Source organism: Phyllostomus hastatus, unplaced genomic scaffold (genome assembly GCF_019186645.2).
Source record: "Phyllostomus hastatus isolate PE091 unplaced genomic scaffold, TTU_PhHast_1.1 phas_scaffold_1066, whole genome shotgun sequence".
NCBI lineage: Eukaryota > Metazoa > Chordata > Mammalia > Chiroptera > Phyllostomidae > Phyllostomus > Phyllostomus hastatus.
In genome coordinates, this window is record NW_025334004.1 from 12,472,481 (window position 1) to 12,497,472 (window position 24,992).

The following is a 24,992-nucleotide window of genomic DNA, read 5'->3' on the forward strand; positions in this document are numbered from 1 at the left end:
TCCAATTTCATCTACCTTTTTCAAGGGACTTGTGATGAGGCAAAGCTTAATTATAATGGGGTGGAACAGATTTTAGCTCTTCCTCTTTTAGCTCTTTTGAACACTAGTTTATAGACCCCGCTCCTTAGGATGAGTACTAGCTTTAATGACTAAGATATGTATCTTATGCTCTCATATCTTGCCATCTAAGAATCATATGTAAAGTCAGATTTATTGATAAAAAATTCTCTTAAATGCTATAAATATTACTTTTAAATTGATTGTAGAGTATAATCAATGGATCACTGTGTCTAGAGTTATTTTATAAACTTGATAACAGAAATTATTGTTTCTTCTGCAAGCATGTTTGAGGGGGGCTGCCTATCTGGTGTTTTAAAGGCAATTGAACTAGATGTCTTTATTTTTTTTATTTTTTATTTTTTAAAGATTTTATTTATTTATTTTTAGAGAGGGAAGGGAGGGAGATAGAGAGAGAGAGAAACATCAATGTGTGGTTGCTGGGGGTTATGGCCTGCAACCCAGGCATGTACCCTGGCTGGAAATCGAACCTGGGACACTTTGGTTCCCAGCCCGCGCTCAATCCACTGAGCTACGCCAGCCAGGGCGATGTCTTTATTTTTAAAGAGGAAGATGCCTCATACTTATTTGGATTTCCAGTCTTTCTTGAAAAATCAGAATGTCTGGCAACTATGGGCCTACATTCCCATAGGGCAATGGTCAACTAGGACTGAGTGATAGTTGCCCCCATTAGACCAGGCACATGCTCAGTGCAGTCTCCCAAACTTCACTCAGAAACATGCTATGTGTGGCCCCTGCAGGCATATTGCTTGATAATGCTGTTTAAAATAACAAAGAAGGGTCTAGGCAGTGCTATGCTGCATCTAGCAACATCATGCTGGAACTTGAAACCCACTACAGTGGGAGTATTTACACCATGGAAGTTGGCAATTGCTACAAATCATGGTTTTCCACCCCTATTCTCAGAATATTGATTTGCTGAGTTTAGGAAACCAACATTTAATTAATTATATCTAAGTGAGATGTTACAAGGGAAGTTTTTATTAATTGCTTAGTCTAGGATATTATTAGAAAATCATGATACAGACACCTTGCACCTATCCCGCAGAATCTTCCTGCACCACCTGACTACTGTAGTGCCTGAAGTTGATTTCCTCATCTCTTGAAAAGATTTTTCTGGCTCCCAAAGTAAAGCAATTCAAGTGCAGTTGGTGACCCTCTGCCTTCTTTGCTAACTCCCCACCCAACTGTGGTGACTAGAGATAGGGTGGGAAGGAGGGTCCCAGGGAGAGCGTGGAGGACCTGAAAAGAGGAAGTTGGGTAGTATCAGGGAGGAAATCTACAATTTGGCTTGTGTGTGCTTTCTGCCTGGTGAGATTAAGGGCAACAATCTCCTCCTGTAGCCTTCCTTTCTTCCTCTCTTTTCTGACATTCTTTTTGCCTCTTATTCTTGGCTAGTGCCAGTATTTTTCAGAACTTGACGTGAATTTCTCTCTAGCTCCTGGTTCTGCTGATCCAATATAGCAGGCGATGGTGTGTGCAGAAGGACTCTTGGTTCCTGTCCCTGTTCTGGATTCTCTCAATACTTTGTGGCACTTTCCAGTTTCAGACTCTGATCCGGATGCTCTTAAAGGTAAGGAGGAATGAGAGGGTGTGATGAGGGGAACCTGCTGGGCAGCTTCTCGGTCGGAGCCAGTGGCATGAAGTAAGTTGAGCTCCAGGATAGAATTGTATTTAGGGGATTTGATATAGGCTTTCATCACAAATATTGACATATGTGGGCTGCTTAGACTTAATTTGGATAAAAGGCTCATTTTCTATTTCTTTTTATTTGTTGTTGTTGTTTTGCCATAGGGCAGCACTTCCAGTCTAGCCTACTCCTGCTTGTTCTTCATCAGCTATGCATTCCAGATCCTTATCCTGATCCTTTCAGCATTTTCAGAAAGAGATGGCTCATCAGAGGTGAGACTCAAAATAGGCCCACCTCATAGATTATTTCATTGGATGACACCTTGACAAATGTAAGGTGTCAAAATCTAGGTGTCTAGGTGTCATATGGGTCCCCTGAGATGTCTAGGTCCCCGAGACTGCAATACAATAATATAGACCATTTAATGACATAAGGAAACAGAAGGTGACGAGAGTATAGAGATAATGACTTTGACATTGACCCACCAATCTTTAACATAGACAATTAATTCATATATCTATGCCAGAAGGTCTAATTATAATTCAATTGGTGACCTTAGCATCTCCAAATAAATACATATTGACCATCCTGCTTTAGTAGCATATGTAGTTTCTAGCACCTTACATCAGTTTCTGATTTTAGAGTCTTGTGAAGTTCCGGTTTCCAACTGATTTATTTTCTGATTTGTGTGCGTGTGTGTTTTGCAGAATCCATCAGTCACAGCTTCATTTCTGAGTAGAATCACCTTTAGTTGGTATGACAGGTAAGAAATGCCTGGAAATTGGGTTGTCTCTATTCTCACCCCCTCAGTCTTCTGAAAGTAATGGAAATCTTAATTTTTCAAAATTTCTCCTGTGGCCTCCATTTCTCCTCTCTTTAAAGTCAGAGGATGTTAGTTCAGTCTCTTTATTGAGCAGACTGGGACACTAAGGAGACGATGGAGGGAGATTTTCTCTTGGTAGCCTGGGGGTTCCTTGGAGAAAAGGAAGGGCTGTAAGAAAAGGAGGTAGCAGAACAGGAACAGGAGCCGTGGGGACCGGTCGCGCCACACAAACTTGGAGGATAAGGGCTGAATTTGTTGGACGTGGAACAGGCATTCTTGTCCTTTGTGGTTCCACAAAACCTTTTGTCTGGTAACGCCCACAAATCCCTTCTTAGATACTGTTTTCAATGCATAAAATAAAAGATATAGGATTGTAAAGGAAAACAAATAATTGAAGTATAGTTACCTAAATATTTTTTACTTTTAGTTATTTATTTTTAAAGCCAACATAAGGTTCTTTTTTAAAAAAAAAGATTTTATTTTTTTTATTTTTAGAGAGAGGAGTAGGGAGGGAGAAAGAGAGGGAGAGAAACATCAATGTGTAGTTGCCTCTCGCATGCCCCCTACTGGGGACCTGGTCTGCAATCCAGGCACGTGCCCTGACTGGGAATTGAACCAGCAACCCTTTGGTTCACAGGCCAGGACTCAATCCACTGAGCTACACCAGCCAGGGATACATATAAAAAAACAAAACAAAACACAAATGTGTGGTGTAGTAATACAAGTGGTTCTTTATGAATGCATTAAATAAAAAGATCTAGTGATGGACCTAATAATGACCATAATTTCAAAGTAGTGATGAGTGTAAACGGGCCTTGGAAACATCTGTGATTTCTCCTAGAGACAAAGGCACAGGTAGTCCCTTAGACAACTCTGGTTGGTTGCCTTTGCCTCTATTAGAAGGAAAAGCTAAATATCAGTAAGAAGCTGTTAAAAATAAAGACTTGATTTTTTTTCCATCCGTTTTTTCAAATCCTAGGTTGAGAAGCTCTAATCTAGAAAGACAATATGGAGGTGGCCTCCAGGTCTGCTCAGTTCCTTAAGGGCATTGTGAAGGCCCCCAGGGAGTAGCCAGAACAGCGGAGGCAGCTAGTGTTTGAAAAGGAAGGAGCAGGGGGAGGGGGAGATGATACTTTTTTGGCTCTTAATTCTGTAGTGCCCCTCCCCTTCTTTTTTCTTGTCTTCTACCACCTTCTGTTCCCCCTACCAGTCCCTTCCTGCTCCTCCCACTCTTCTGTCAAGAGCAAAGGGTCAGAAGGTAGGGTAATGGGGAAGGGGGGAAGGGGGAAGTCTCATTTTCCTGTCCCTCCATCCCAGAAGTGGGCAGTGGGGTTTGACAGAGGCATCCAGGAGACAGCCTCCTACCCAGCCCGCAGGGCCTCAACCTCTGGGTCCCTCTTATTCCAGCATTGTTCTGAAAGGCTACAAGCAACCTCTGACACTTGAAGATATCTGGGATGTCAATGAACAGGGCAAAACCGAGACACTAGCCAACAAATTTGAAACGCACATGACAAGAGAGCTGCTGAAGGCCCGGCGGGCACTGCAGAAACGGCAGCAGAAGAACACCCGGAGGGACTCTGGAGCCAGGCTGCCTGGCCTAAGCAAGAACCAGAGTCAAAGCCAAGATGTCCTCGTCCTGGTAACTCTCCCATGAGGGTCTGTGCAAGTGTACTGTGTGACTCAGGCAAGAGGACATCAGGGTCATGGTGACTCCGTCCTCATATTTTTATAACACTTTATACTTTGCAGTGTAGTTTATATTATTATTAGTATTCACAATACTAATAACACCTTAGTAGTGGATACATGGGGGTGGAATGTACTATTTGTTCTCCTTTTGGGGTATATTTGAAATCTTCTATAACAAAGTGGCTTTAAAATAGAAGGGTAAAATAAAATAATGCCTTAGCATGACTAGAACGTGTACCTTGGCAGATTTAAGCATTAGCAGCTAAGTCATTTACTTTTTCACTTAAAAATATCTATTGAGTGCCACCGCATGTCACCAAAGCCTGCACAAAGGAGGCAGCAGGGCTCAGGGGCTCAACAGGACAGGACAAAGTCGTACCCTCCACAGCTCTGTGGACACTGCTGTTGTTGGTTTTGCACTTAGGAAGAAGCTAAAAAGAAGAAAAAGAAGTCTGGGACCACGGAAGACTTCCCTAAGTCCTGGCTGATCAAGGCCCTCTTCAAAACTTTCTACACCATCATCCTGAAGTCGTTCCTGCTGAAAGTGGTGCACGACCTGCTCATGTTTCTGAATCCTCAGCTGCTGAAGTGAGTCTGCGCCTGGGCCCTCTCGGGGCCTCCCCTGCCACTCTCCTTTCTGCCCTGTGTCTGCAGGAAGGAGCTTATCATTCAATTTTCATTTTTTAAATGCTCACAATTGTTATCCACCGTACAGTGAATGTGTGTGAAGGGTGCAAGGCAGCTCTCAAAAGCTAAGATGATGTGTTCTTCAGCCGTCCTCTGTTCCACGTTTCTCCCCACCCCCCACCGCATAGAACGCCAGATACACGTTAGGAACTCTTCCCTGTTAAACAAACCTGCTGTGGGCTGAGCCACGCCCAAGAGGTGGGCAGCAGATCCCAGGAGAGCCTCGTGCCTCGCGTCTGTACCCTCCTTGCTCCACAGTCACAGCCTTCGACCACAGGTTCAGGTTGGCCATGACAAGACGCCCGCCTGGACCTCTGGCATGAACTGTCCTCCAGGGGGAGCCCTTCTAAGTCATTCTGGACACCTGTCCTAACTCCTTTCTGGGCCTGCGTTGTCCAGGAATTAGGCAGCTTGTCCCACAGAGCCTCTCTACCAGGGACCAAGCGTTGCAGTGGCAGCTCCACAGATTGTTCGCGATCCCATCTCACAAACAGGTCATCAGCCTCCAGCGCTTCCCACTCATCTTCTCACCAGAGCAAGACAGCTGGCACAACCGTGGCTCTCAGTCTTCCAAGAGCACTGACAACCCTGGTCACTGTGTTACCTACAGGGTAGGGTAGGGTAGCGTAGCTGGCTGCGCACGAGGAGCGTGGAGCCCTGGGAGGCTTGGTGGCTGCCACTTACTCGGTTTTGCTCTGGCAGGTGGCTGATCGCCTTCGCAAATGATCCGGACAGTTATGCGTGGACGGGATACCTCTGTTCGATCCTCTTCTTCGCTGTGGCCCTCATCCAGTCTTTGTGCCTTCAGTATTACTTTGAACTTTGCTTCACGCTGGGCGTAAAAGTGCGGACAACCGTCATGGCCTCTGTGTACAAAAAGGTAAGTGAACTGTGTCAGGCTTCACCAGAGAAATCCCCCTTTGCAAGCGTGAGCGCTTAGTCCGAGGCTGAGGAAAGTTTGATGAAAATGATAACTGACCTTAACACTTGATTTTGACTAACCATACAACCTTCTTTAGATGTTTCTTTGGAAAGTAAAATGTGAAAAATGTGAACATAGACATAGGTGTGTGTGTATTGGGGGGAGAGGGATACATTCCAGGGAAAAACAGGCTGGCTGTTCTCTGCCAAGCATCTGCCTTTCAGCCTCAAAGGCTTTCTTATCCGTCCTTCTCTCCACCTCTCCTGACAAGGTGGGAAGTCAGAAAAGCAGCTGGCCAAGCGCAGACCCTTAAAACCACCAACATTTAAGTCCAATGTTACGTGAAGCAGCATTCAGGAGGCCTGGCGCGTCCCTATGAAATCACAATTTTGCCGTAGACTAGAACGCTCTGTGGACCCCGGGTTCCACCTCCCAGACCGCTTCTCCTTAGTGACTTCTTTTTGTAGTAAGTCTTTAGTGGCCGACCAACCTCTCCACTGCCTGAGTCCTCTTTTTTTTCTTTTTTTCTTTGTAAATACATCCAGTCTGCCTTCTGGGCTCTGCAGACTTGGGAGCTTTTTCATCTCTTTAAGATGATTTAGCCATCTTCCCTCTGAGATGTTGCTTTTAACATTTAACTTTCTCAGAGCAACTGTGTTTTTCTTATATCCTAGCCACCAAGGTGAAGTCTTATGTTGTCCTTTAAGAAATGAAAATGGAGTTCTTGTATCTCAATAAAGAAGAAATAAATTTTAAAAAGAAATGAAAATAGAATAGTTATGATCGGTGACTGGAAACCTGTGGGGAAATTGTTTACATGAGGAGATAGGACTTTTTATAGGTCAGAATACAAAACAGGTGCCCTTTCTTCCTGGTTTTCCTCCGCCACTGGAGAGCTCCATCGCCGTGACTTCTCTCGGACAGTTCCTGGGTTTCTCCTTCGCTCTCCTCTCCTGCAACATTCCCGGGCCTCTGTCTCCCCTGAGTAGATGTTGCCTCTTCAAGAGACCCAGGCAGGTACCCCAGACATCTTTAGGTCGGAAGTCTGAAACCTCCCACAAACCTTCACACTGGTGCCTGGCTCCTCCTAAATTAATGTTTTAATACCCTTATTCCTTCTAAAGATATTGAATTTCTGCTGGTTTTCAAGTTATGAGGTTGCCAACTACGCTGTCTCTGTGATTTCTACGCATGTACACTTTTTACTATTGTAGTGATTCATTCCCTCTGTTTTTTAACACATTCTTAATCATTTTATTAGTTAGAACTTCTCACATTGATAGCACAAGGGTAAACTTCCTCTAATTTGTGAATCGTAGGAAGATTTTTTTATTGTTGTTCTATTATAGTTGTCCCAATTTTCTCCCATTGCTCTCCCCTACCCCACCCATCCTCATTCTCTCTATTTTGATTATTAATATATCCCAGGTTTTACAACTGTTACAATTCATGAGGAATTTATAAAATAGAGCTTTTAATAAGAGAAATAAGTGTTGCTACTAAAACAGAATTTTCAGTTGGCTAATTTCTTATGTTTAGACAATGCTTCTTTATGAAATGTTATGAAGCATTTTTCACATCCATTATCAATCCATAGCCCTATGCAATAATTGCATTATCCCTATTTTGCAGAGAAATAAGGCTTAGGGCAAGTCAATGCCTACAGTCACATAGTCAAGACCTGTCCCCGCACAAAGGCTATTCAGACTAAATCAATGACTTTTCCACTTCATTAAAATTTATTGAGAAAAGGGGAGTGTAGCGATAACCATGAAGGGTAATCAGATGTTACTTTTTTTCCTTTTCCATACCAAAAGGGAGGCATAGAAATGGACTGGTTTCTCTAGAACCTTGGTAGCCTAACATCTTAGGAAATTTCCCTCTTTCTACTATATGACAAAGAATCCTGGTATGTTCCAAAGAAGAATGTATTGGTGGATTAAGATGACAATAGAACTTCTAGGAGAAGCATTGAAGTGACTATCTAGGGCCACTTGTAGCCCATACACTATCTTTGTGGGAATTGGAAGAAGGCTCTCCTTCCTCCAGGAAGATGGTGAGCATAGTGCAAGCTGGTTTTAGTAGCCCCACCCCTCACCCTAGCTCCTTAGCTGGTGCATTGGTGCCAGGCATTGTTTGTTGTAAGTGATAGACCTGTGGGTATCCCTTTAACATGAGGACTGGAGGGCCATATTACAAGATTTAGAGATCTACACATTGCCTGCAAATTTCTGGCACTAAGGCATTTTGTTTCACCTCTGTGAGCTCTGCAGCTTTTCTGTCCATTTTAAGGTCTCTGTCCTTCTTGGGAATGGTTGCAACTTCCTCATAAGAGTACGGCTCCAAATAACATTGCCATGTCAGAAGTCTGCAAGGCCAGACTCAACACATGCTCCCCCTCTTCACCCCTCCTGTTTGCTCCCTCTTTCAGTGTTTGACTCCGTGCTGTGTGCCATGTGATAGAGTAGTGAAATGCACAGATGTAGCCTTGGTCCTCACAGAGTTTACATCTGGTGGGGAAGTAGAAAAGTGACGAAATTTCAGCTCAGTGTGATGAATGCAATGACAGAGGTAAGCACAGGATGTTGTGGGAGTACACAGTACGGGTACCCAGCCCAGGCTTGAAAGTCAGGGAAGTCTTTTCAGAATATGTTCTATGTAAGCTGACACTAAAGGATAAAAAAGAATTTTCTGAGCAAAGAAGTGTGTGTCGGGGGAGGAGGAGTGGGGTTGGAGAAGGTAAGAATAGCAGGAAAGAATGAGAGAACACTGGGTAAAATTTGGAGGCAAGAATGCACAGCCCCTTGAAAAAGTGTGTCCAATGGAGCCCATGCTTCTGCTGTGTTCTCACTCCCCAAGTTTCCCCTTTTACTTCCCAGGCTCGTTGGCCTGGTCCCTGGGTCCCAATCCCAATATTTGTCTTTAGGCGCTAAGACTGTCCAACCGAGCGAAGAAGCAGTACACCGTTGGAGAAACAGTGAACCTGATGTCCGTGGATGCCCAGAAGCTCATGGATGTGACCAGCTTCATCCACCTGCTGTGGTCAAATGTTCTACAGATTACCTTGTCCATCTACTTCCTATGGGTCGAGCTGGGACCCTCAGTCTTAGCAGGTGTTGGGGTGATGTTGCTTCTAATCCCAGTTAATGGGATAATCGCCTTCAAGAATAAGACTATTCAGGTAAATAGAGGTACCCTAGGGATGCACACACCTTCTTCAAAGTCTAAGGATGTTTGTTTGTTTTACTCTAACTCTTGGTGGCAGTGTGGGCAAGGTGAGACTGGTGGAAGACTTTCCACCATCCCGAATGACTTAGCTTTCTCTGCCTTCCCTTTTTATGTTCTGACTACTTTCAGGGTTTATATACTCTATCTTCATTCATGTTAGAGGGAAGAGCTTGACTGGGGAGAAAAGAGCTACATGGGGGCCATGAATATAACTCTTCCACCCTGCTCCACCCGGCCCTTCTTAGAATAGTGATTATTGGCCCTGTTTCTTCATCATAGCAATACAAACCCACCACACAGAGCAGCCACATGAGTGACTCAAAACTTTAAGCCTAAACCCTAGCAATCAACCTTGCTACCACTAGGCGGCAGGGTTCCATGTGGATGGTCCTTAGCTCTGCCAGAAATCATAGGTTGGATGGGTGAACTCAACGGTGTACATGATTCATTCATTCATTCTGCATTTATTTAGTTACAAATTATTTTGAAAATATGTATTGTGCATCCTACTTTTCTGGAAACACAGCAGCAAGTTAGACAAGGCTCTTGTTCTAGGGGAGCTTACATTCTACTTGGGCCATAAACAAACAAAAACAAAGAACAAAATATCAGGGCATGGTAAGTTCTATGCAGAGAATTTAACAGGGTGATGAGATAGCAAGTGAGTGGTGGTTGTTTCAGATTGCAGGGCCAGGAAAGGCTCCTGTGAGGAGGGGCTACGTGAGCTGGGCTCTGAACAACACAGGCCTGACCACCAAGGAGCGAGTGAGCCTGGAGAAAAACAACCTGGGAGGGGGGCATAGTCAGGCCAATGCTGCGGGGGCAGAAAGGAACCTGGCACACTCAGGGGTCAGAAAGAAGGTGGGTGTGGCAGGGGCAGAGCGGGCAAAGAGGAGAGTGGGAGAGACACATCCCACCACTGGGCACCTCAAGGTCTTACCAAGTGACGGCCCCAAGTGCCACCGCGACCTATGGTCTGCAGCACATCCGGACCCTCTCACATGGATATGTTTTGTTTTTGTTTTACTTTTTTCTGGCAGGTAAAAAATATGAAGAAGAAAGACCAGCGTTTGAAGATAATGAACGAGATTCTCAATGGAATCAAGGTGAGAAGCCGGCTGTAGGTGGCCCTCCTCCGCGCTCAAAGATAGCAGCTGGGGGCGGGGGGTTGGTGCCTTAGCAACCCTGGTAGAGATTGTGGACTCCTGCTTTTAGGCCTGTGGGGTGTCACGTGACTCCTGATTCATCTACCCACAAGTCTCCTGTTTCTCCTCCTCCTCCCCCTCTCAGGCCCTCTTTTCAACCCTGATTTCTATTTATTTACCCTAAAAGGTTTGTTTTGCTTTTTTACGTTACCTTATCAATTGGCGCGCGCGCACTGAAGTAGACAGAGTGATGCCATCGACCCCGTGGACATGGCCCCGCTCCAGCAGGGATCAGCCGGACCCGACTGGTTTCACCCACACGCTCTGCTCCCGCTTCACTCCCTGCTCAGTCACTTTAAAGCAAACCTCAGATGGTCTCGTCATTTCATTAGCGAATACTTTGCATATATTTCTAAAGGGAAGACTTGGTTTTTAAATATAACCACAATATTATCACACCTAAACACCTAAATATTATCACACCTAAAAAATATAAATAATTTCTTGGTACCATTAAACTTCCCCAACTGCCTCATGCATCTCTTTTAAAAAAACTGCTGGTTAGTTTGAATGAGGATCCAAAGAATATCCACACGCGGCGTTTAGTTGATGGTGCTTTTAATCTACAATTGTACCTCCCCTTTTGGGGGCTGTATTGGAGAAACCAAGTTGCCTTGTTTCCTGTATTTCTTGTAAATTGGTAGTTAGATCTAAACCTTGATTAGGTTCAGGTGTGATTTAGGGGTGGGGGTGGGAAGGATGCTTTCGGGTTGTACTGTGTCCTTCCAAAATCAGAGGTGACGATCGTACCGGGGTCCAGGCGCTGCCAGCCTAAGTCCCTCCCTCATTAAATGTCCTGCCATCCTGGCACCTAGAGGGCTGATCTGGGGCCCTGGCAGCGAGTTTTTGGTCCCTTGGTACGTGTGTAAAGCCCACTGAGGCTTGGGCCTGACTTCAAGCCATTTAAACTGGACTCTCTAGGGGTAAGCTGCAGGCATATATTATATTTTACAATCTCCCTAAGAAATTCTAATATGCAGCTAAGGTTGAAAAGCCACTGTCATTGCCTTGATCTATTATTTCCTTAGGAGTTACAAAGGGTAATATTTTAATTCTATTATTCCTTTGACATTGATTAGCTGGAATTCTATAAAAAAGAATTATCTTATTCAACCAGTTGACTACCTTAAAATAAGATTTGTACAGGATAGGAAGGATAAATGCTTTCTTCTTTTCTCTGCTTACCAGTTTTCAAAATAATGTGTTCCATCCTCCAAAGGAAACCAATGAGACCTCTGGAAACGCATATGTTGTTTGAATTCATGGATTTCACATCACCACAGAGTTCCTGAGGGTGAAACAGAAGCCCCTGTCAATGCCCTCGCATTTCTCCACACGGAGCTCTGCGGGGCCTCCCTGCTCATGTGGCACAGTGAACAGGCCTGGTTTTGAGTCTCAGCTCTATTCCTAGCTAGCTTGTGCCTGGGGACAAGTTACTTAGCCTCTCTCAGCCTGTTTCCTTGTCATTAAAATGAATACAATAATTCTACAAGAGAAGGAGACTAATTCGCCTGGCTTTGCCCAGAATTTCACAGGTTTCTCACTGAAAGCCCTGTGTCCTGGGCAGCCCTTAGTCTCAGGCAGGCTGGAAGAGTTGGGCAGGCTGGAAGAGTTGGTCACCCTCAGATTGTTATAAGGATTAAGTAAAGTAATGTGTATAAAATGTTCGTATAGCCCTGGGTGGCATGGCTCAGTGGATTGAGCACCAGCCTGCAAACCAAAGGGTCACTAGTTTGATCCCAGTCAGGACAGGTGCCTGGGTTGCAGTCCCCAGTGGGGGGCGCACGAGGGGCAACCACACATTGATGTTTCTCTCCCTTTTTTCCCTCCCTTCCTCTCTGTCTAAAATAAATGAATAAAATCTTTAGATCTTATAAGATCTTATAAGATCTTATTTAGATCTTATAAATCTTTAGATCTTATAAAAGATTTTTAGATCTTTAGATCTTATAAGATCTTATTTAGATCTTATAAATCTTTAGATCTTATAAAAGATTTTATTCATTTATTTTAGACAGAGAGGAAATAAATAAATAAAATCTTAAAAAAAGATTTTATTCATTTATTTTTAGAGAGGGGATGGAGGGAGAAAGAGAGAGAGAGAGAAACATCAATGTGTGGTTGCTGGGGGTCATGGCCTGCAACCCAGGCATGTACCCTCACTGGGAATCGAACCTGCAACACTGGTTCGCAGCCCGCGCTCGATCCACTGAGCTATGCCAGCCAGGGCCTGAATAAAATCTTTTCTAAAAAGTTTGTACATAGTAACTTGTCAACAAATACAAGCTACCTTTCTGTAATCATACTTGATTACACCTCCTCACCTCCTCACCTCCCCAAATTTTGGGGACCATATCCTAAAACCTGGGCAGATGAGACACACCTGGTGTCCTCTGAGGGCAATGGTGTGAGCTGTGCTCTTTTCTATCTTATTAGATCCTGAAATATTTTGCCTGGGAACCTTCATTCAGAAACCAAGTCTACGACATTCGGAAGAAAGAGCTCAAGAACCTGCTCCAATTCGGGCAGATGCAGTCAATGATGATGTTTATCTTGTACTTGACTCCGGTCCTGGTGAGTGACACGTCTGCGGGCTGGGTCAGCTTCCCAAAGGAGAAGGTCCGTCCTGGACAGACTGCCCAGAACCTGTAGTCCTGGCCCAGAAACCCAGGGAACGCTGCCCTCCTCCGCTCCCCATGCTGCCCTCGCTGCCTCGTGCCCCCAAGCCTAGTTTCCCCCGTGTGTGCAATTCGGCGGGCAGGGAGCCCCAAGCAAGTTACCAGAGTGTTCAGCAGGAATGTGGTATCCAGGGATGGTTTGCAAAGGGGGGTCTCTTGTCTTCTTGGGGAGGCTGTGGGGGTTGATAGTGGAAGAAACACCGATACGGGAGCCAGGAGACCCGAACTCTGGTCCCAGCAACGCCGTTCAGTGACGTTATGACTCAGGCCAGATGCTTCCTCCACTTCTGGGCTCAGCGTTCTCATCTGTAGCGTGGGAAGGTTGAGATATTCCTTGTGATTCCGGCAACGATTGTGTTCCTGAGACTTAGCACAAAGCTGCTTGAGCCTTTTAGGACTACATGGTTCGTGACCTTGCTTTTCCAGGTGTCTGTGACCACATTTTCAGTCTATGTCCTGGTGGATAGCAACAACATTTTGGATGCTCAAAAGGCCTTCACCTCCATCACCCTCTTCAATATCCTGCGCTTTCCCATGAGCATGCTTCCCATGGTCATCTCCTCTGTGCTCCAGGTAGGCGGGGACTCCCACTGCGAGCTGACTGTCTCCGACTAAAGCCTGAGACTCTAGAATGGCCTGTCCCACCTCATGTCTAGCTTCTGCTGGTGAACTTTCAGCTAGAGGGACTTGTTTGGTCTCTGAAGAATGGTTTGATCTTAATGAGATCACAAGCTCTCTCAGCTTACTTATCTAACTGTAAATCAAGGATTCTCATCTACCTCACAGGGAAGACATGCTTGTGAAAGCATTTGTGATTAACCCTGGTGCCTGGAACATGTCTGAGCCCTTTCCCCAGCCTCGTCTTCCCTACATTTTCCCAAGGCTCTTGGGGTATTTAGTCAGCATTAGGGAACTGCGGAATGCAGGGAGAGAGAAGAGCCTCTCTCTGCCTGAAGCCATGAGGTGGTGACACCAAAGGCAACTCAGGAGACTTTGAGCTGTCAGAAAGTGAGTTTGGGGTTCAGGAGGCCTTGGGTGGGCCTGAGGGGGCATCTAGGTCCTGCAAACTGAGCCCAGTCGGGGAGAGGGACCAGACCTCGGGGGAAGACCATAGGGCAGGTGGCAGACTGGTGAGGCAGCCAGGGTGACCTACAGCCATCTCGGAGGTGGCTGGCTGCAGACAGCTCAGGCCATAGGAAGGGCCGGGGTTTGGGAGAAGGCCTCCCTGTCCTGGGGGTGAGGAGGCATGTTAAGGAAAGCTGACAGGTGAGGCCGATAAAGGAACAGCATGCTCTTTTTAAGGGATTCAGTTTGTTACATGGACAGTAGGAGCAAGATCAGTAGAAGTGTCAGCTCCCTGAGGATCCCTGTCCCATAAGATGGCACTGAAACAAAACGGCCCGAGGGCGATGTAGTGGGGCAGTGGGCCGCTCTGTTTCTGAGGAGCCGGTGCCGGCAGCAGCTGAGCAGGTTTACAGCCTGTGGCTGTGCCCTCAGGAGAGGGCAAGGCAGAAGGCCCCGGGCCTCACCAGAGCCCAGATGGTGATGGGAAACCAGCTCACAGCTGCCTCCCTGAGGGACAGGGAGGCAGGAGAGAAACGTCCAGGAGAAGCCCGTGGAAATCCTCCCAAGTTCCCGTGTTCCAGGGGGACCACAGGGTGTTCTGCCGACACGTGGACCAGCTGCGATTTAAGCTGGACCTATGTGGCCCGTGTCCAAGTGTTCCAAGGCCAGTTCCTCTGCAGAATCCAGTAGGGGCTCGCTTAGGACGCTGCACGGGTCATCAAGAAAAAGAGCACACCAAGGGCGTAGTTGCCAGACCAGATAGGAGTTAGTGTTTTTTTCTCAGAGAAGGGCAACAGACAGTTTCTGGAACTAGGTACAAAGATGAGGGAGAGAGCAGGAGTTACCCTCCCTCTCCCCCTCCTGCAGTTTCTAAAGGGTTGACACAGAGCATCTTCCTTTGCCCCTGTGCACAGGAGTGGGCCGGCCCCCGGGGCTGAGGTGAGGCTGAGTCTGTAGTGGGGCTTAGGAGATTCCAGCAGCAGGTGGCAAATCATAGGCGAGGAGTATGGCAGATTGATGACCTCCTTCCACACCGGAAGCTGAAGATGAAGTCAAAATCCTCTCCCTTCTTGTGTTTGTCATTGGATTTTTATTCTTGAGATCCTCTGTGTCCTCCTCTAGGCCACTGTTTCCATGGAGCGTCTGGAGAAGTACTTGGGAGGGGATGACTTGGACACATCTGCCATTCGACAAGACTGCGATGTTGGTAAGTGAATTTGGAAGTTGTTTCCCCAACTTGCTCACAGTGCTGGCACCAGAGCTTTGAATTACGGGGGCTTGGCAGCAGCAAATCCATCAAAAGGGAGAGTGAGGGGCCCTATCTTGAACCTGCATTTGCATAGAAGCATACTATTTTTACTTAAATTATGTTTTCACTTGGAACAGAGTGCTTGGCCACATTGCTAAACAAAGCTAAGTCAGTTGTTCTGAGGATAAGCAGGGAATCCTGCGAAGGATCTAGAGAGTGGAATCAGGGTAGAGCTGAGCCTGTGGAGTTGGGAAAGCAGGCTGGAGCAATGGAAAATGCAGGTTGTGGAGGTTCAAGGGTTGGGGGGCCTCCACAGCCAGGGTGAGCCGTGGGTCTGGAATCCAGGGTAGGGAGTCACTGGGTGTATACATGCAGGTGGAACTTGACCTGGAGACTAAGCTACAGGGCCTGGGAATGTACCCAGAGGGTCTATAGGACTGAAATCTAGGCTCATCACAGGCCTTGGACTCCCGAGCCAAAAAGGACTTCATACACAGGCAACGTCTGGTCTCCCCCAAGAGCTTTCACTAGCATGGGAGCCACCACCTGACAGAGGTGATCTCAGGGATTGCTGGAGTAAGCGGAGAGGGACACGTGAGGGCTGAGAAAGAGCAGGCAGGCAGGTGGGGACCTACGTCTGACTAAAAAGAGGAGTTTTCTTCTCAACAGACAAAGTCGTGCAGTTTTCTGAGGCCTCCTTCACCTGGGACCAGGATTCGGAAGCCACAATTCGAGAGTGAGTTGCCTCCTTTCCATCCTGCTGTTCTTTAGGATTCTCCTCACCTGTCCCGTGATTGAAAAATTCCATGTGGTAGAACACACGGGGAGATGAGCTGTGTGCGCACCTTCAGTTAGACACCAGGGCAGGCTCAGCCGCCACAGGGGTGAGCTGACAGTGAAGATCTTGAGCCTCTTTGCTCCTAAATGCATCTGCCACCTGCTTTCCTACCGCGGGGCCACACGTGTCTGGCTAAGACCCCGTAAAGACATCTGTTCTCCAGATTGTGCCTGGTGGCAGTGCACAGTGGGCAGTGGTCTGGGTGTTCAGGTATGGTAGAGGATACACACAAGAACCTAAACTCTATTTAATTAATTCATTCATTCATTCATTTAAGAATGTGATTAAGAACATTGGAGCTTCTTCCCCAAAGTGGGCAATGGGAGCTGCCTCCGTAAGACTCAATTTCAGGTCTGGAGTTTTACATCTAAATAACCCATCCCTACCTTCCACCCTGGAGGCCGCCCTAAGCCAACCCTTTCTTGCCATGGCATTGCACATAACATAACAGAAATCCAGCTCATCCACTGAGCACAGCATGTGCACACCACACCAAATCTTTCTTCTTCACAACCGAGCACAGCTTATCACCTCCCTGCTACAGCCAGGCCTTTCCGCCCTCTCTGCTGTTTCTGTGGCCTTGAACATGGACTCTGGAGCTTGCCCCAGGAGGTGTCAGGCCAGAACCTCCTCCTCTGAACTTGCCCAACCTAAAAGCCTGTCATTGCAGAGAGAAGACTGGATGTACCTCCCCCTTTGCTAATATAAGTTGAGCTCAATGGGCAGGTTCAGAAAGACTACGAACAAGTTCCTGGGGTTCCTAATATCCCAGGAATGCCAACAATAGAGCTGACACATGGAGGTTCCAGGAGTCGAGCCCAGTGCGGACCCTCCCCAGACAGACACAGCCAAATAAATCTCCAGGGGAGGAGGCAGGACCCTGTGCTTGTAGTAACTGTTCCATTGAGTGGCTAGTCTCATTGAACAGCCAAGCTTGGGAAACATTAATCTAGTCCAAGACCATTAGTTTAGAATGAGAGTCCAGAGGACGAGACATTTCAAGACCACACAGCTCAGCACTGACAAAGTTGGGACTTGAACTCAGGTCTCCAAGCTCTTGTTCATTGGAACCATGTTGGTTCTAAGAGAATTTGTCCAGTGAACCCAAGTTTGGCACAAACAGCTTATAGATGCCTTGAATACGTTGGGGTCACCTTGTATTCAAGTTCCAACTTTGTATTTGTATTAGGGTCACTAGGCTCTGAGAGCTTAAAAATAAATCATTAAAGAAGCACTTTGGAGTCTTGTATATCCAAGCCAAATTTTCTAGTCCTGAGAAACAATCTCCAAACACCAGACTTCCCAGAGAGTCTGGAAAGTGGCTCAAATGCCTCTTGAATAAGTCCCCTCCTCTCCTTCAAATACACTTCTCTCTTTCAGCGTGAACCTGGACATTATGCCGGGCCAGCTGGTGGCTGTGGTGGGCACGGTGGGCTCTGGGAAGTCCTCCTTGATGTCAGCCATGCTGGGGGAAATGGAACACGTTCATGGGCACATCTCCATCAAGGTGAGAGGGAATGCCAAGGAGAAGGCCCTGACACTTGCAAGCAGGCCACTCCGTGCTGCCTCTTCATGTGGCAGGACACACTGGGGACTGGAATCTGACCGTCACTGCCACCGTGTTGTTGTATGGGTGGAAGGTCTTGCAGACATCTGGTAGACCTGTGACCTACAGATTCTTTGCCCCATCTCGCATGTAGAATCACACTCAAGGGGGAGATTCTAAGCATCCGCATGTTTAATGAGCTACCTGGGGGATTCCCACATGCACACCAAAGTTTGAAAACCATTGAAAAGAGAGATGTTTTCCTTCAGAGCATAGGAAAACCCTGCTGCAACGATGTATGTGTTTCTGAAAACTTCATGTTCCACAAAATTATGCAATAAAAATAACCAGACCTGGGAGAAGAGTTGGAACAGATCATAAACTTATATCACTTTGTAACTAGGGCACCAAAAAAACCCCTAATAACCAATAACAATAAAAACAGTGGTGTTGTAAGATCCCCATTGGCAATTGTACCCAGCATCCCAATTAGTCCTGAGCCTCCCACCCCCTCTTTTGGGGGCACTTGCTTCCAATACAAAACTTTGGTGTAAGGTGGAGACATCTCTCTCAATTATGTTGTTAACAGAGAGAAAATGTCTTCGCGGCAGCTTCATCAGCATTCACAGCTTCCCCAGAGAGCTACATTTAGGGGAAACTATAGGTACTTTGAGTCATTTAACCAGCCATTAATTACACCAAAAAGGGGCATGCGTATAGATTTTTAGCTGTTTTCCTTAAGATCTTTGCATATTGCTAAGCCTTCTTTTAATTATGAGAAAGCTCACCCCTGATTGCTTTTCATGGATGTGCTTGGATCATTTGTAAGAACTTCTGCTTCGTACTGACATTATTCCCTGGTTTACCAATCACTAATGAGGTAATTTGCATTAAATCAACACGTAGTGTGGCAGAGCAGCCTCTACAGACTTTTTTCAATTAGAGTTTACATTCAATATTATTTTATGTTAGTTTCAGGTGTACAGGATAGTGGCTAGACCATCATATACTTTTATAAAGTGTTCCCCCCATATTTCTAGCACCCACCTGGTACCATACACAGTTGTTACAGTATTATGACTATATCCCCTGTGCTGTGCTTTCCATCCCTGTGACTATTCTGTGACCACCAATGTGTACTTCTGAATCCCTTCACCCTTCTCATCATGCCCCCGACACCCCTCCACTCCGACAACCGCCATAAACAGTCTGATCTCTGCATCTGTGCAGAGTCTACACTCTGTCCCCCCACCGCGCCCTCAACCTGTCTCTTAACTCCTTTGAGGAAGCTTCTTCTCCCACCCCATAACTGAGTTTTTCCTCAAACACAGGCATCTGTCAGGCTCATCTTCGGACATGATCTGCTTCATGCATCAGCCAGCCCCTGTTTCCAATCTCTTGGTTCCTGCTTCCCCATGTCCTCTGTACCATTCCCCCGTCAGTGCCAGCTTCTGCTGGCCCTAGGAAACGCAATGGGGTCCAGCTAGGATCCTGTTCTAGCAGCAGCACGTGCATTCATTCTCCAGTTTTCAGGATCAGGGCTGGAAGGTGAGAGTCAAACAAATGAGACTTTACATGGCGAGCAGGACTTTGAATTCTTTCTCATTGGCTGGTGTGAAAAATACAAGCACGTTTATAAATATCAGATGTTCAGTCAACCTGACATACATTTCTTCAAATCTAAGTTTCACTCGATCCTCCCGGCTCCCACCCCCTTCCTTCAACCCTGCATTTCTGGAGGTACAGCTGTCGTGTGGTCTGATCCTTTCCCACGCAGGGCTCTATAGCCTACGTCCCCCAGCAGTCCTGGATCCAGAATGGCACCATAAAGGACAACATCCTTTTTGGATCCGAGTTCGATGAAAAGAGATACCAGCAAGTCCTAGAGGCCTGCGCCCTCCTCCAAGACTTGGAAGTGCTGCCCGGAGGAGACCTGGCTGAGATTGGAGAGAAGGTACTTAGAACCTCAAAGGGTGAGAAATAGCGAAGAAAAATGTGAGGATGGTGAAGAAATACATGGGAATACAATAACTGACCGATTTTGGTGGTCATGTTTGGATCCAATACCAAAAAACATGAGTTTGCCCAATATCATATACAAATAACTCAGAAATTTAAAATTTTGTACCTGGAAGCAAATAGGGGGGTTATGTCATCTCAAGGAAACATGATGAGGCGGGGACCCGGGAGGTTAAGTGTCCAGGACTGCCCCAAGGTTGAGGGTGCGGCGGGGGGACAGCACGGGGCCCGAGCCTGGCTGTTCTCTGCTCTGTGTGTTCGTGCGAGTCAGAGAAGGGTCCTCGTGCTCTGCTGTGAACAGTTAGATGTCGAGTGCGACTTATTTCCTCATGTTATTAAATGCCTTCCTTAAAAATGGATTTTTGATGACTATTGTAGATCATTTCCATTATGTGAATTTGGCATCATTTGCTTAGGAACCCCTGACTATCACATATTTAGGTTGTTTTCAGCCTCCCTCCTGTTAAAAAAAAATTAACCAAGTGAATTTGTAGATCTGATTGGCTTTATTGAGTGATTTGTGAATGGGGCAGCGTCCCATCTGACAACGCCAAGGGCGCCCCAAAGGTTGGACAGAAATAGAAAAGAAGAGTGGGGAAGGGAAGCTATTAGGAAAAAAAAGAAATTATTTTGGAGGGCACCTGGACATCTGTTTTTTGTTGTTGTTGTTTCTGTTTTGAGGGAAAGAGAGCAGGGAAGGGCTTTGCCCTGCAGACTGCCTCTTCCTTCTGGGGTGGGGCGGGGGGAGGACGGGGAAGGCCCGCCCACCGGACAGCCTCACTGGCCTCACCCGGAAAATTTCACGCCGGTCGGTTAAGACTGTGTGACTGGGAGAGTTTGAAACAGAAATTAGCGCAGGCATCAAATCTAGGTTTGGTGTCCTGGGCTTTAGCACAAGTGACACCATGTTGGGCCTGTGCTTTTCTCTTTCATTGTCCCCATTACAAAAACTACCTCCAGCAGTCTTTGGGGACAATGATCTTGAAGTGTTAGAAGGCTTGTGAAGAAGATACGGCTCTAGGGTGATTTTGTTCATTAATTCCACACACGTTTATGGAGGACCTCTGTGCCGGGCACGATTTTAGGTGCTGGAGTTCCATCCATGAATGACACAGAGAAAAATCTGCCTGGCACAGTCACATTCTCACGGGACAGGAAGCCACAAAAACAAATCAATTGCACAGTAGAAAATGGTGCAGTGGGCCCACCTTGAGTAATAGGGCCTGAAGTAATTTAGTTGAATCTAAGTTACTTATTTGTAAAAAGGAACTTGTAAGATGTTTAAGCCCTTGATACCTTATTGAGGCAAATTTCTTTCTCACCCTTCCTCAATCTTCTCTGTGAAGGCAGGACTATGGTGAAGTGCTGGGTAAAAAACGATTTTCCTCCCCAGGGTATAAATCTCAGTGGGGGTCAGAAGCAGCGGATCAGCCTGGCAAGAGCTACCTACCAGAATTCAGACATCTACATTCTGGATGACCCCCTGTCGGCCGTGGATGCTCACGTGGGAAAACACATTTTTGATAAGGTCTTGGGCCCCAATGGCCTATTGAAAGGCAAGGTAAGAAACCATTTAAAGTGACAGAGACATGAGGTGTGTGTGTGGGAGAGGGGCAGAGGGGGTCACACACACCTGCTAGGACACCTGCTGTCCCGAAGCAGAGTCCCTTGTGTGCCTGCCTCCCCGGGCTGCTCTGGAGAGAGGGTCAGGCCGGTCTTCCAGAAGCGGACCCCGTGAGGGCTTCCATCGTGAGGTCATGGCTAAATTCAGCCTTCCTCTGTGGCTTGGACATTGAGCCTGTTAGGATGATTGATTATAAAAAATAATACTTTGAGACCTGTGGTATAATAAGAAATATATGTGGTCTTTGTCTCCATTTCCTGGAACTGAACTGCTAACCCTTGGAATTTCCTGAGCCATACCAGGAGTGTCTTTTATTATTCATAACGAGCCCTTTACACACCACAGGAGCCTGTGTTATTAAGTGAGTTAGGGTGGAACCCTCAGATAGGACAAGGCCGTGCACCAGAAAAGCCACGTGGTGGGGGGTTGGAACTTTAGTCCCCCAAATGGCCTCTGGGGATGGCGGGGGGGGTGCGGGGGGGGGGGGAGCCTGCTGGGGAGGGGGGGACTGGAGATTGGGCTACAAAAATTCTTTAACAAGGAGATTTGGAGACCTCTGGGCTGGTGAACCCTTTAAGGTGCTGGGAGGGCAGTGCACCCGGTGAGAGCATGGAAGTCCCAACACACACCCCTCACTCCTTGCCCTGTGCATCTCCTCCATTTCACTGCTCTTGAGTAGTGTCCTTTATAATAAGTTGATAAACATAAGTAAAGTGGTTTTCTAACATCTCTGGGCCATTCTAGCATATTATCACCTGAGGGGGGTCTGGGGGACCCCTGATTTATAGCTAGTGGGCCAGAAGTATGGGGGGCTCAAGCCTTGCTAGTAGCATCTGAAGTCAGGGCACCCTGTGGGGCTGAGCTCTGAAACTGTGGCGTTTGTGCTCAGTCCGGGTCATCAGTGTCAGAACTGAATCGGATTGTCGAACACCCAGCATAGTCAGAGAACTGGTGTCAGGAAACCCCCATCAGCAAACCTCCCCAGAGGACACGACAGCTCACCTTGCAGTGGGACACGGGTCACCCTGCAGGTGTTAGAGCTGTGCTCAAAAAAGACACTTTCCCGGAACCTTTGCAGGATGTAGGAACACTGTGCCTGAAAAGGTTGACTCAACCTGAACATGGAAATAAAGCTGATATTTTTTTGTAACTATTTTTTAACATTTTTTAAAAAGTATTTATTTACTTATTTATTTTTAGATGGAGAGGAAGGGAGGGAGAAAAAGAGGGAGGAACAACAATGTGTGGTTACCTCTCGTATGCCCCCTACTGGGGGCCTGGCCCTTGCCCTGACTGGGAATCGAACTGGCAACCCTGTGGTACACATGCCACCTCTCAATCCTGAGCCACACTAGCCAGGGCTTTCTTTTTTCATAACTATTATATCCCAGGCCTGTGCTAATCACTTTGATTGCATAGTCTCATTTGATTCTCACAATGCCACTGTGACATAGCACAGATAAAGTGGCCAGGACAAGTCATTAGTGCTGGCGGTAGATGGAGACCAGCCTTTTCTCACCATGGACAAGTTAGCACATTCGTCCTCATACAGTGGACCAAGTGGGGGAGGGGCCAACAGAGCCCCTGGAGGGTCTGAATATGCTCCTCACCAGCAGCAAGTACAGAGTGGGGGCTGTCACTGGCAACATCTCCTTCAGCACCAAATAAGCTTCGATCTGTATTTGGCCTGTTCCCGTCAAGATTTCCTGAACATGGCCAGTCAGGATGGCAGGGTTGACTGGGCTGCTGTTCTACTGAGATCTTTTGCTTCTCTGCTGGATCAGTGAGTAGTCAACAGGAACTCACTCTCCCTCCTGCTCCTGCTCCTGACTTTGGTCCTTAAGGTCTCTTGGCTGCATTTATTAATGAACTGAATACCCACCCTGTTCCTGGTTTGTTTCAAAGACTGGCTATGTTTACGCATAGGTAAACATCTGGTCCCTGAACTCAAGGAACTTACAATCTAATGGGAAGATATACAGAGAAACAAACACAATATAATAACACAAGAATTATATTTTTTAAAGTTAAATCTTTTTTTAAAGATTTTATTTATTTATTTTTAGAGAGGGAAGGGAGGGAGACAGAGAGAGAGAGACATCAATGTGCGGTTGCTGGGGGTCACGGCCTGCAACCCAGGCATGTACCCTGACTGGGAATCGAACCTGCGACACTTTGGTTTGCAGCCCGTGCTCAATCCCCTGAGCTATGCCAGCCAGGGCTTAGAATTATTTTAATGGCATTCTACATATACTATAACAGAAACATTAGAGGAAGACCCACATTTTGCCTGGGGACTAGAAAGTCTCCCAGAAGAGTTGGCTTTGAGCTGACACTTGGAGAATGAGCATCTCCTGGGTCTTCCTGATAAGAGGGACCTAGTGCCTGCGGGTCTGTGGAGTAGACAGAGGCAGTGGCTTGGGTTGTCTCTTCAGAAGCCCTTCTTAGCCCTGTGGCTTCTATCTGAGCCTCAGTACTGACCCACGAGTGCTTGTCTTTCTGAGTGGAGTCCCTGTTTCAGTGGTCAGTACGGTTCATCAATAGACAGGAATACAAGGAAGGTGTATCCCACACCAGGAAAGGCCTGGGCCAAAGACAAAGTTTCTTGCCCTACAATGTCACTAATATGCTGAAAGAACCTGGGTAGTTCTTGTTGGCTCAGATGGTTAGCTGGTTAGTGAAAGGGGCAGTTGGTGAGCTGGTTATTTCGTTCCTTATGTCAAGTGACATTCCTAAGCCTGACTCCTGGCTACCCAAGAAGCTGGAGAAGAGTGTGCACAGGGCGCACCTCATTGTCACTATAAAAAATGACTTTGAGTACATCCACAATGACAATAATCTCATCTTGCCCGTGGGTCAGGTTTCAGGATGAGGTGCTAGGGAGGAAAGAGGAAGTGAAAGAGGCCGGGTGTCAGGGCCACATTTTGAAGCAAAACCCCACAGTGAATTGAGGCATCGGCTCTTCCTTCTTCAGAGTAGGGCAAGGAAGGTGGTGGACACAGGGTTCCCAGCACAACTTACTGTTATCTTCACAGACTCGACTCTTGGTTACACATATCATTCACTTTCTCCCCCAAGTGGATGAGATTGTGGTTCTGGAGAATGGCACCATCTCGGAGAAGGGGTCCTACAGAGCTCTGCTGGCCAAGAAGGGATCGTTCGCTAAAAATCTGAAGACATTTAATAAAGACACGGGGCCTGAAGGAGAAGCCACAGGTACGTAAGGATGATTGGAACGGGATAGAATGTGGATGGGGCAAGGCATGGGCGTGGTAAACCGGCATTTACCTCCTGGGCTGCTCAGTATCCAGTGAACTAGACTTGAGTGTGAATTACCCAGAGATCCGAAATCTGTTCCTCCTGTGTTTTGTCTCTGTAAAGAAACCCAGACATAGAAACTCTGAATGAATGCCTGAAGCTGGAGGTTCACCCTGCTTGTCTGGCCTTTGCCACATAATCACAGGGCACTCTTTAGAAGGGTCCGACTGGAGGTTTGGTGTGATTAGCCCTCCCCTCCAGCCTTGGGTCCCGATCTCCGGAGCTGAGAAGCAGCCAACCCCTGAATTGCCTTCAGAGACAGTTTCCCCTTTTCTTGAAGGATGACACATGTTCGTGGCTGGATGGCTCTATTGACCTATTTTCTTCCCGCAGAATCCCAGAATTCCGGGAGTGCCCCTTCAGTTTTTCTCCTCTCTGTCCCCTACAGCC

General features: G+C 46.8%; 1 protein-coding gene across 1 annotated transcript in view; it reads left to right on the plus strand.

Annotated features, from left to right (window-relative positions):
* Nucleotides 1-24,992, plus strand: part of ABCC2 (ATP binding cassette subfamily C member 2) — a 62,121-nt gene that overhangs the window by 18,429 nt on the left and 18,700 nt on the right. The window contains 16 exon segments of the mRNA XM_045854551.1: nt 1,517-1,651; nt 1,873-1,980; nt 2,416-2,471; nt 3,939-4,173; nt 4,648-4,811; nt 5,613-5,790; nt 8,759-9,013; nt 10,101-10,166; nt 12,702-12,839; nt 13,370-13,516; nt 15,131-15,215; nt 15,927-15,993; nt 17,476-17,602; nt 19,419-19,595; nt 21,054-21,221; nt 24,320-24,500. Coding sequence (XP_045710507.1) covers nt 1,517-1,651; nt 1,873-1,980; nt 2,416-2,471; nt 3,939-4,173; nt 4,648-4,811; nt 5,613-5,790; nt 8,759-9,013; nt 10,101-10,166; nt 12,702-12,839; nt 13,370-13,516; nt 15,131-15,215; nt 15,927-15,993; nt 17,476-17,602; nt 19,419-19,595; nt 21,054-21,221; nt 24,320-24,500 — 2,287 coding nt within the window.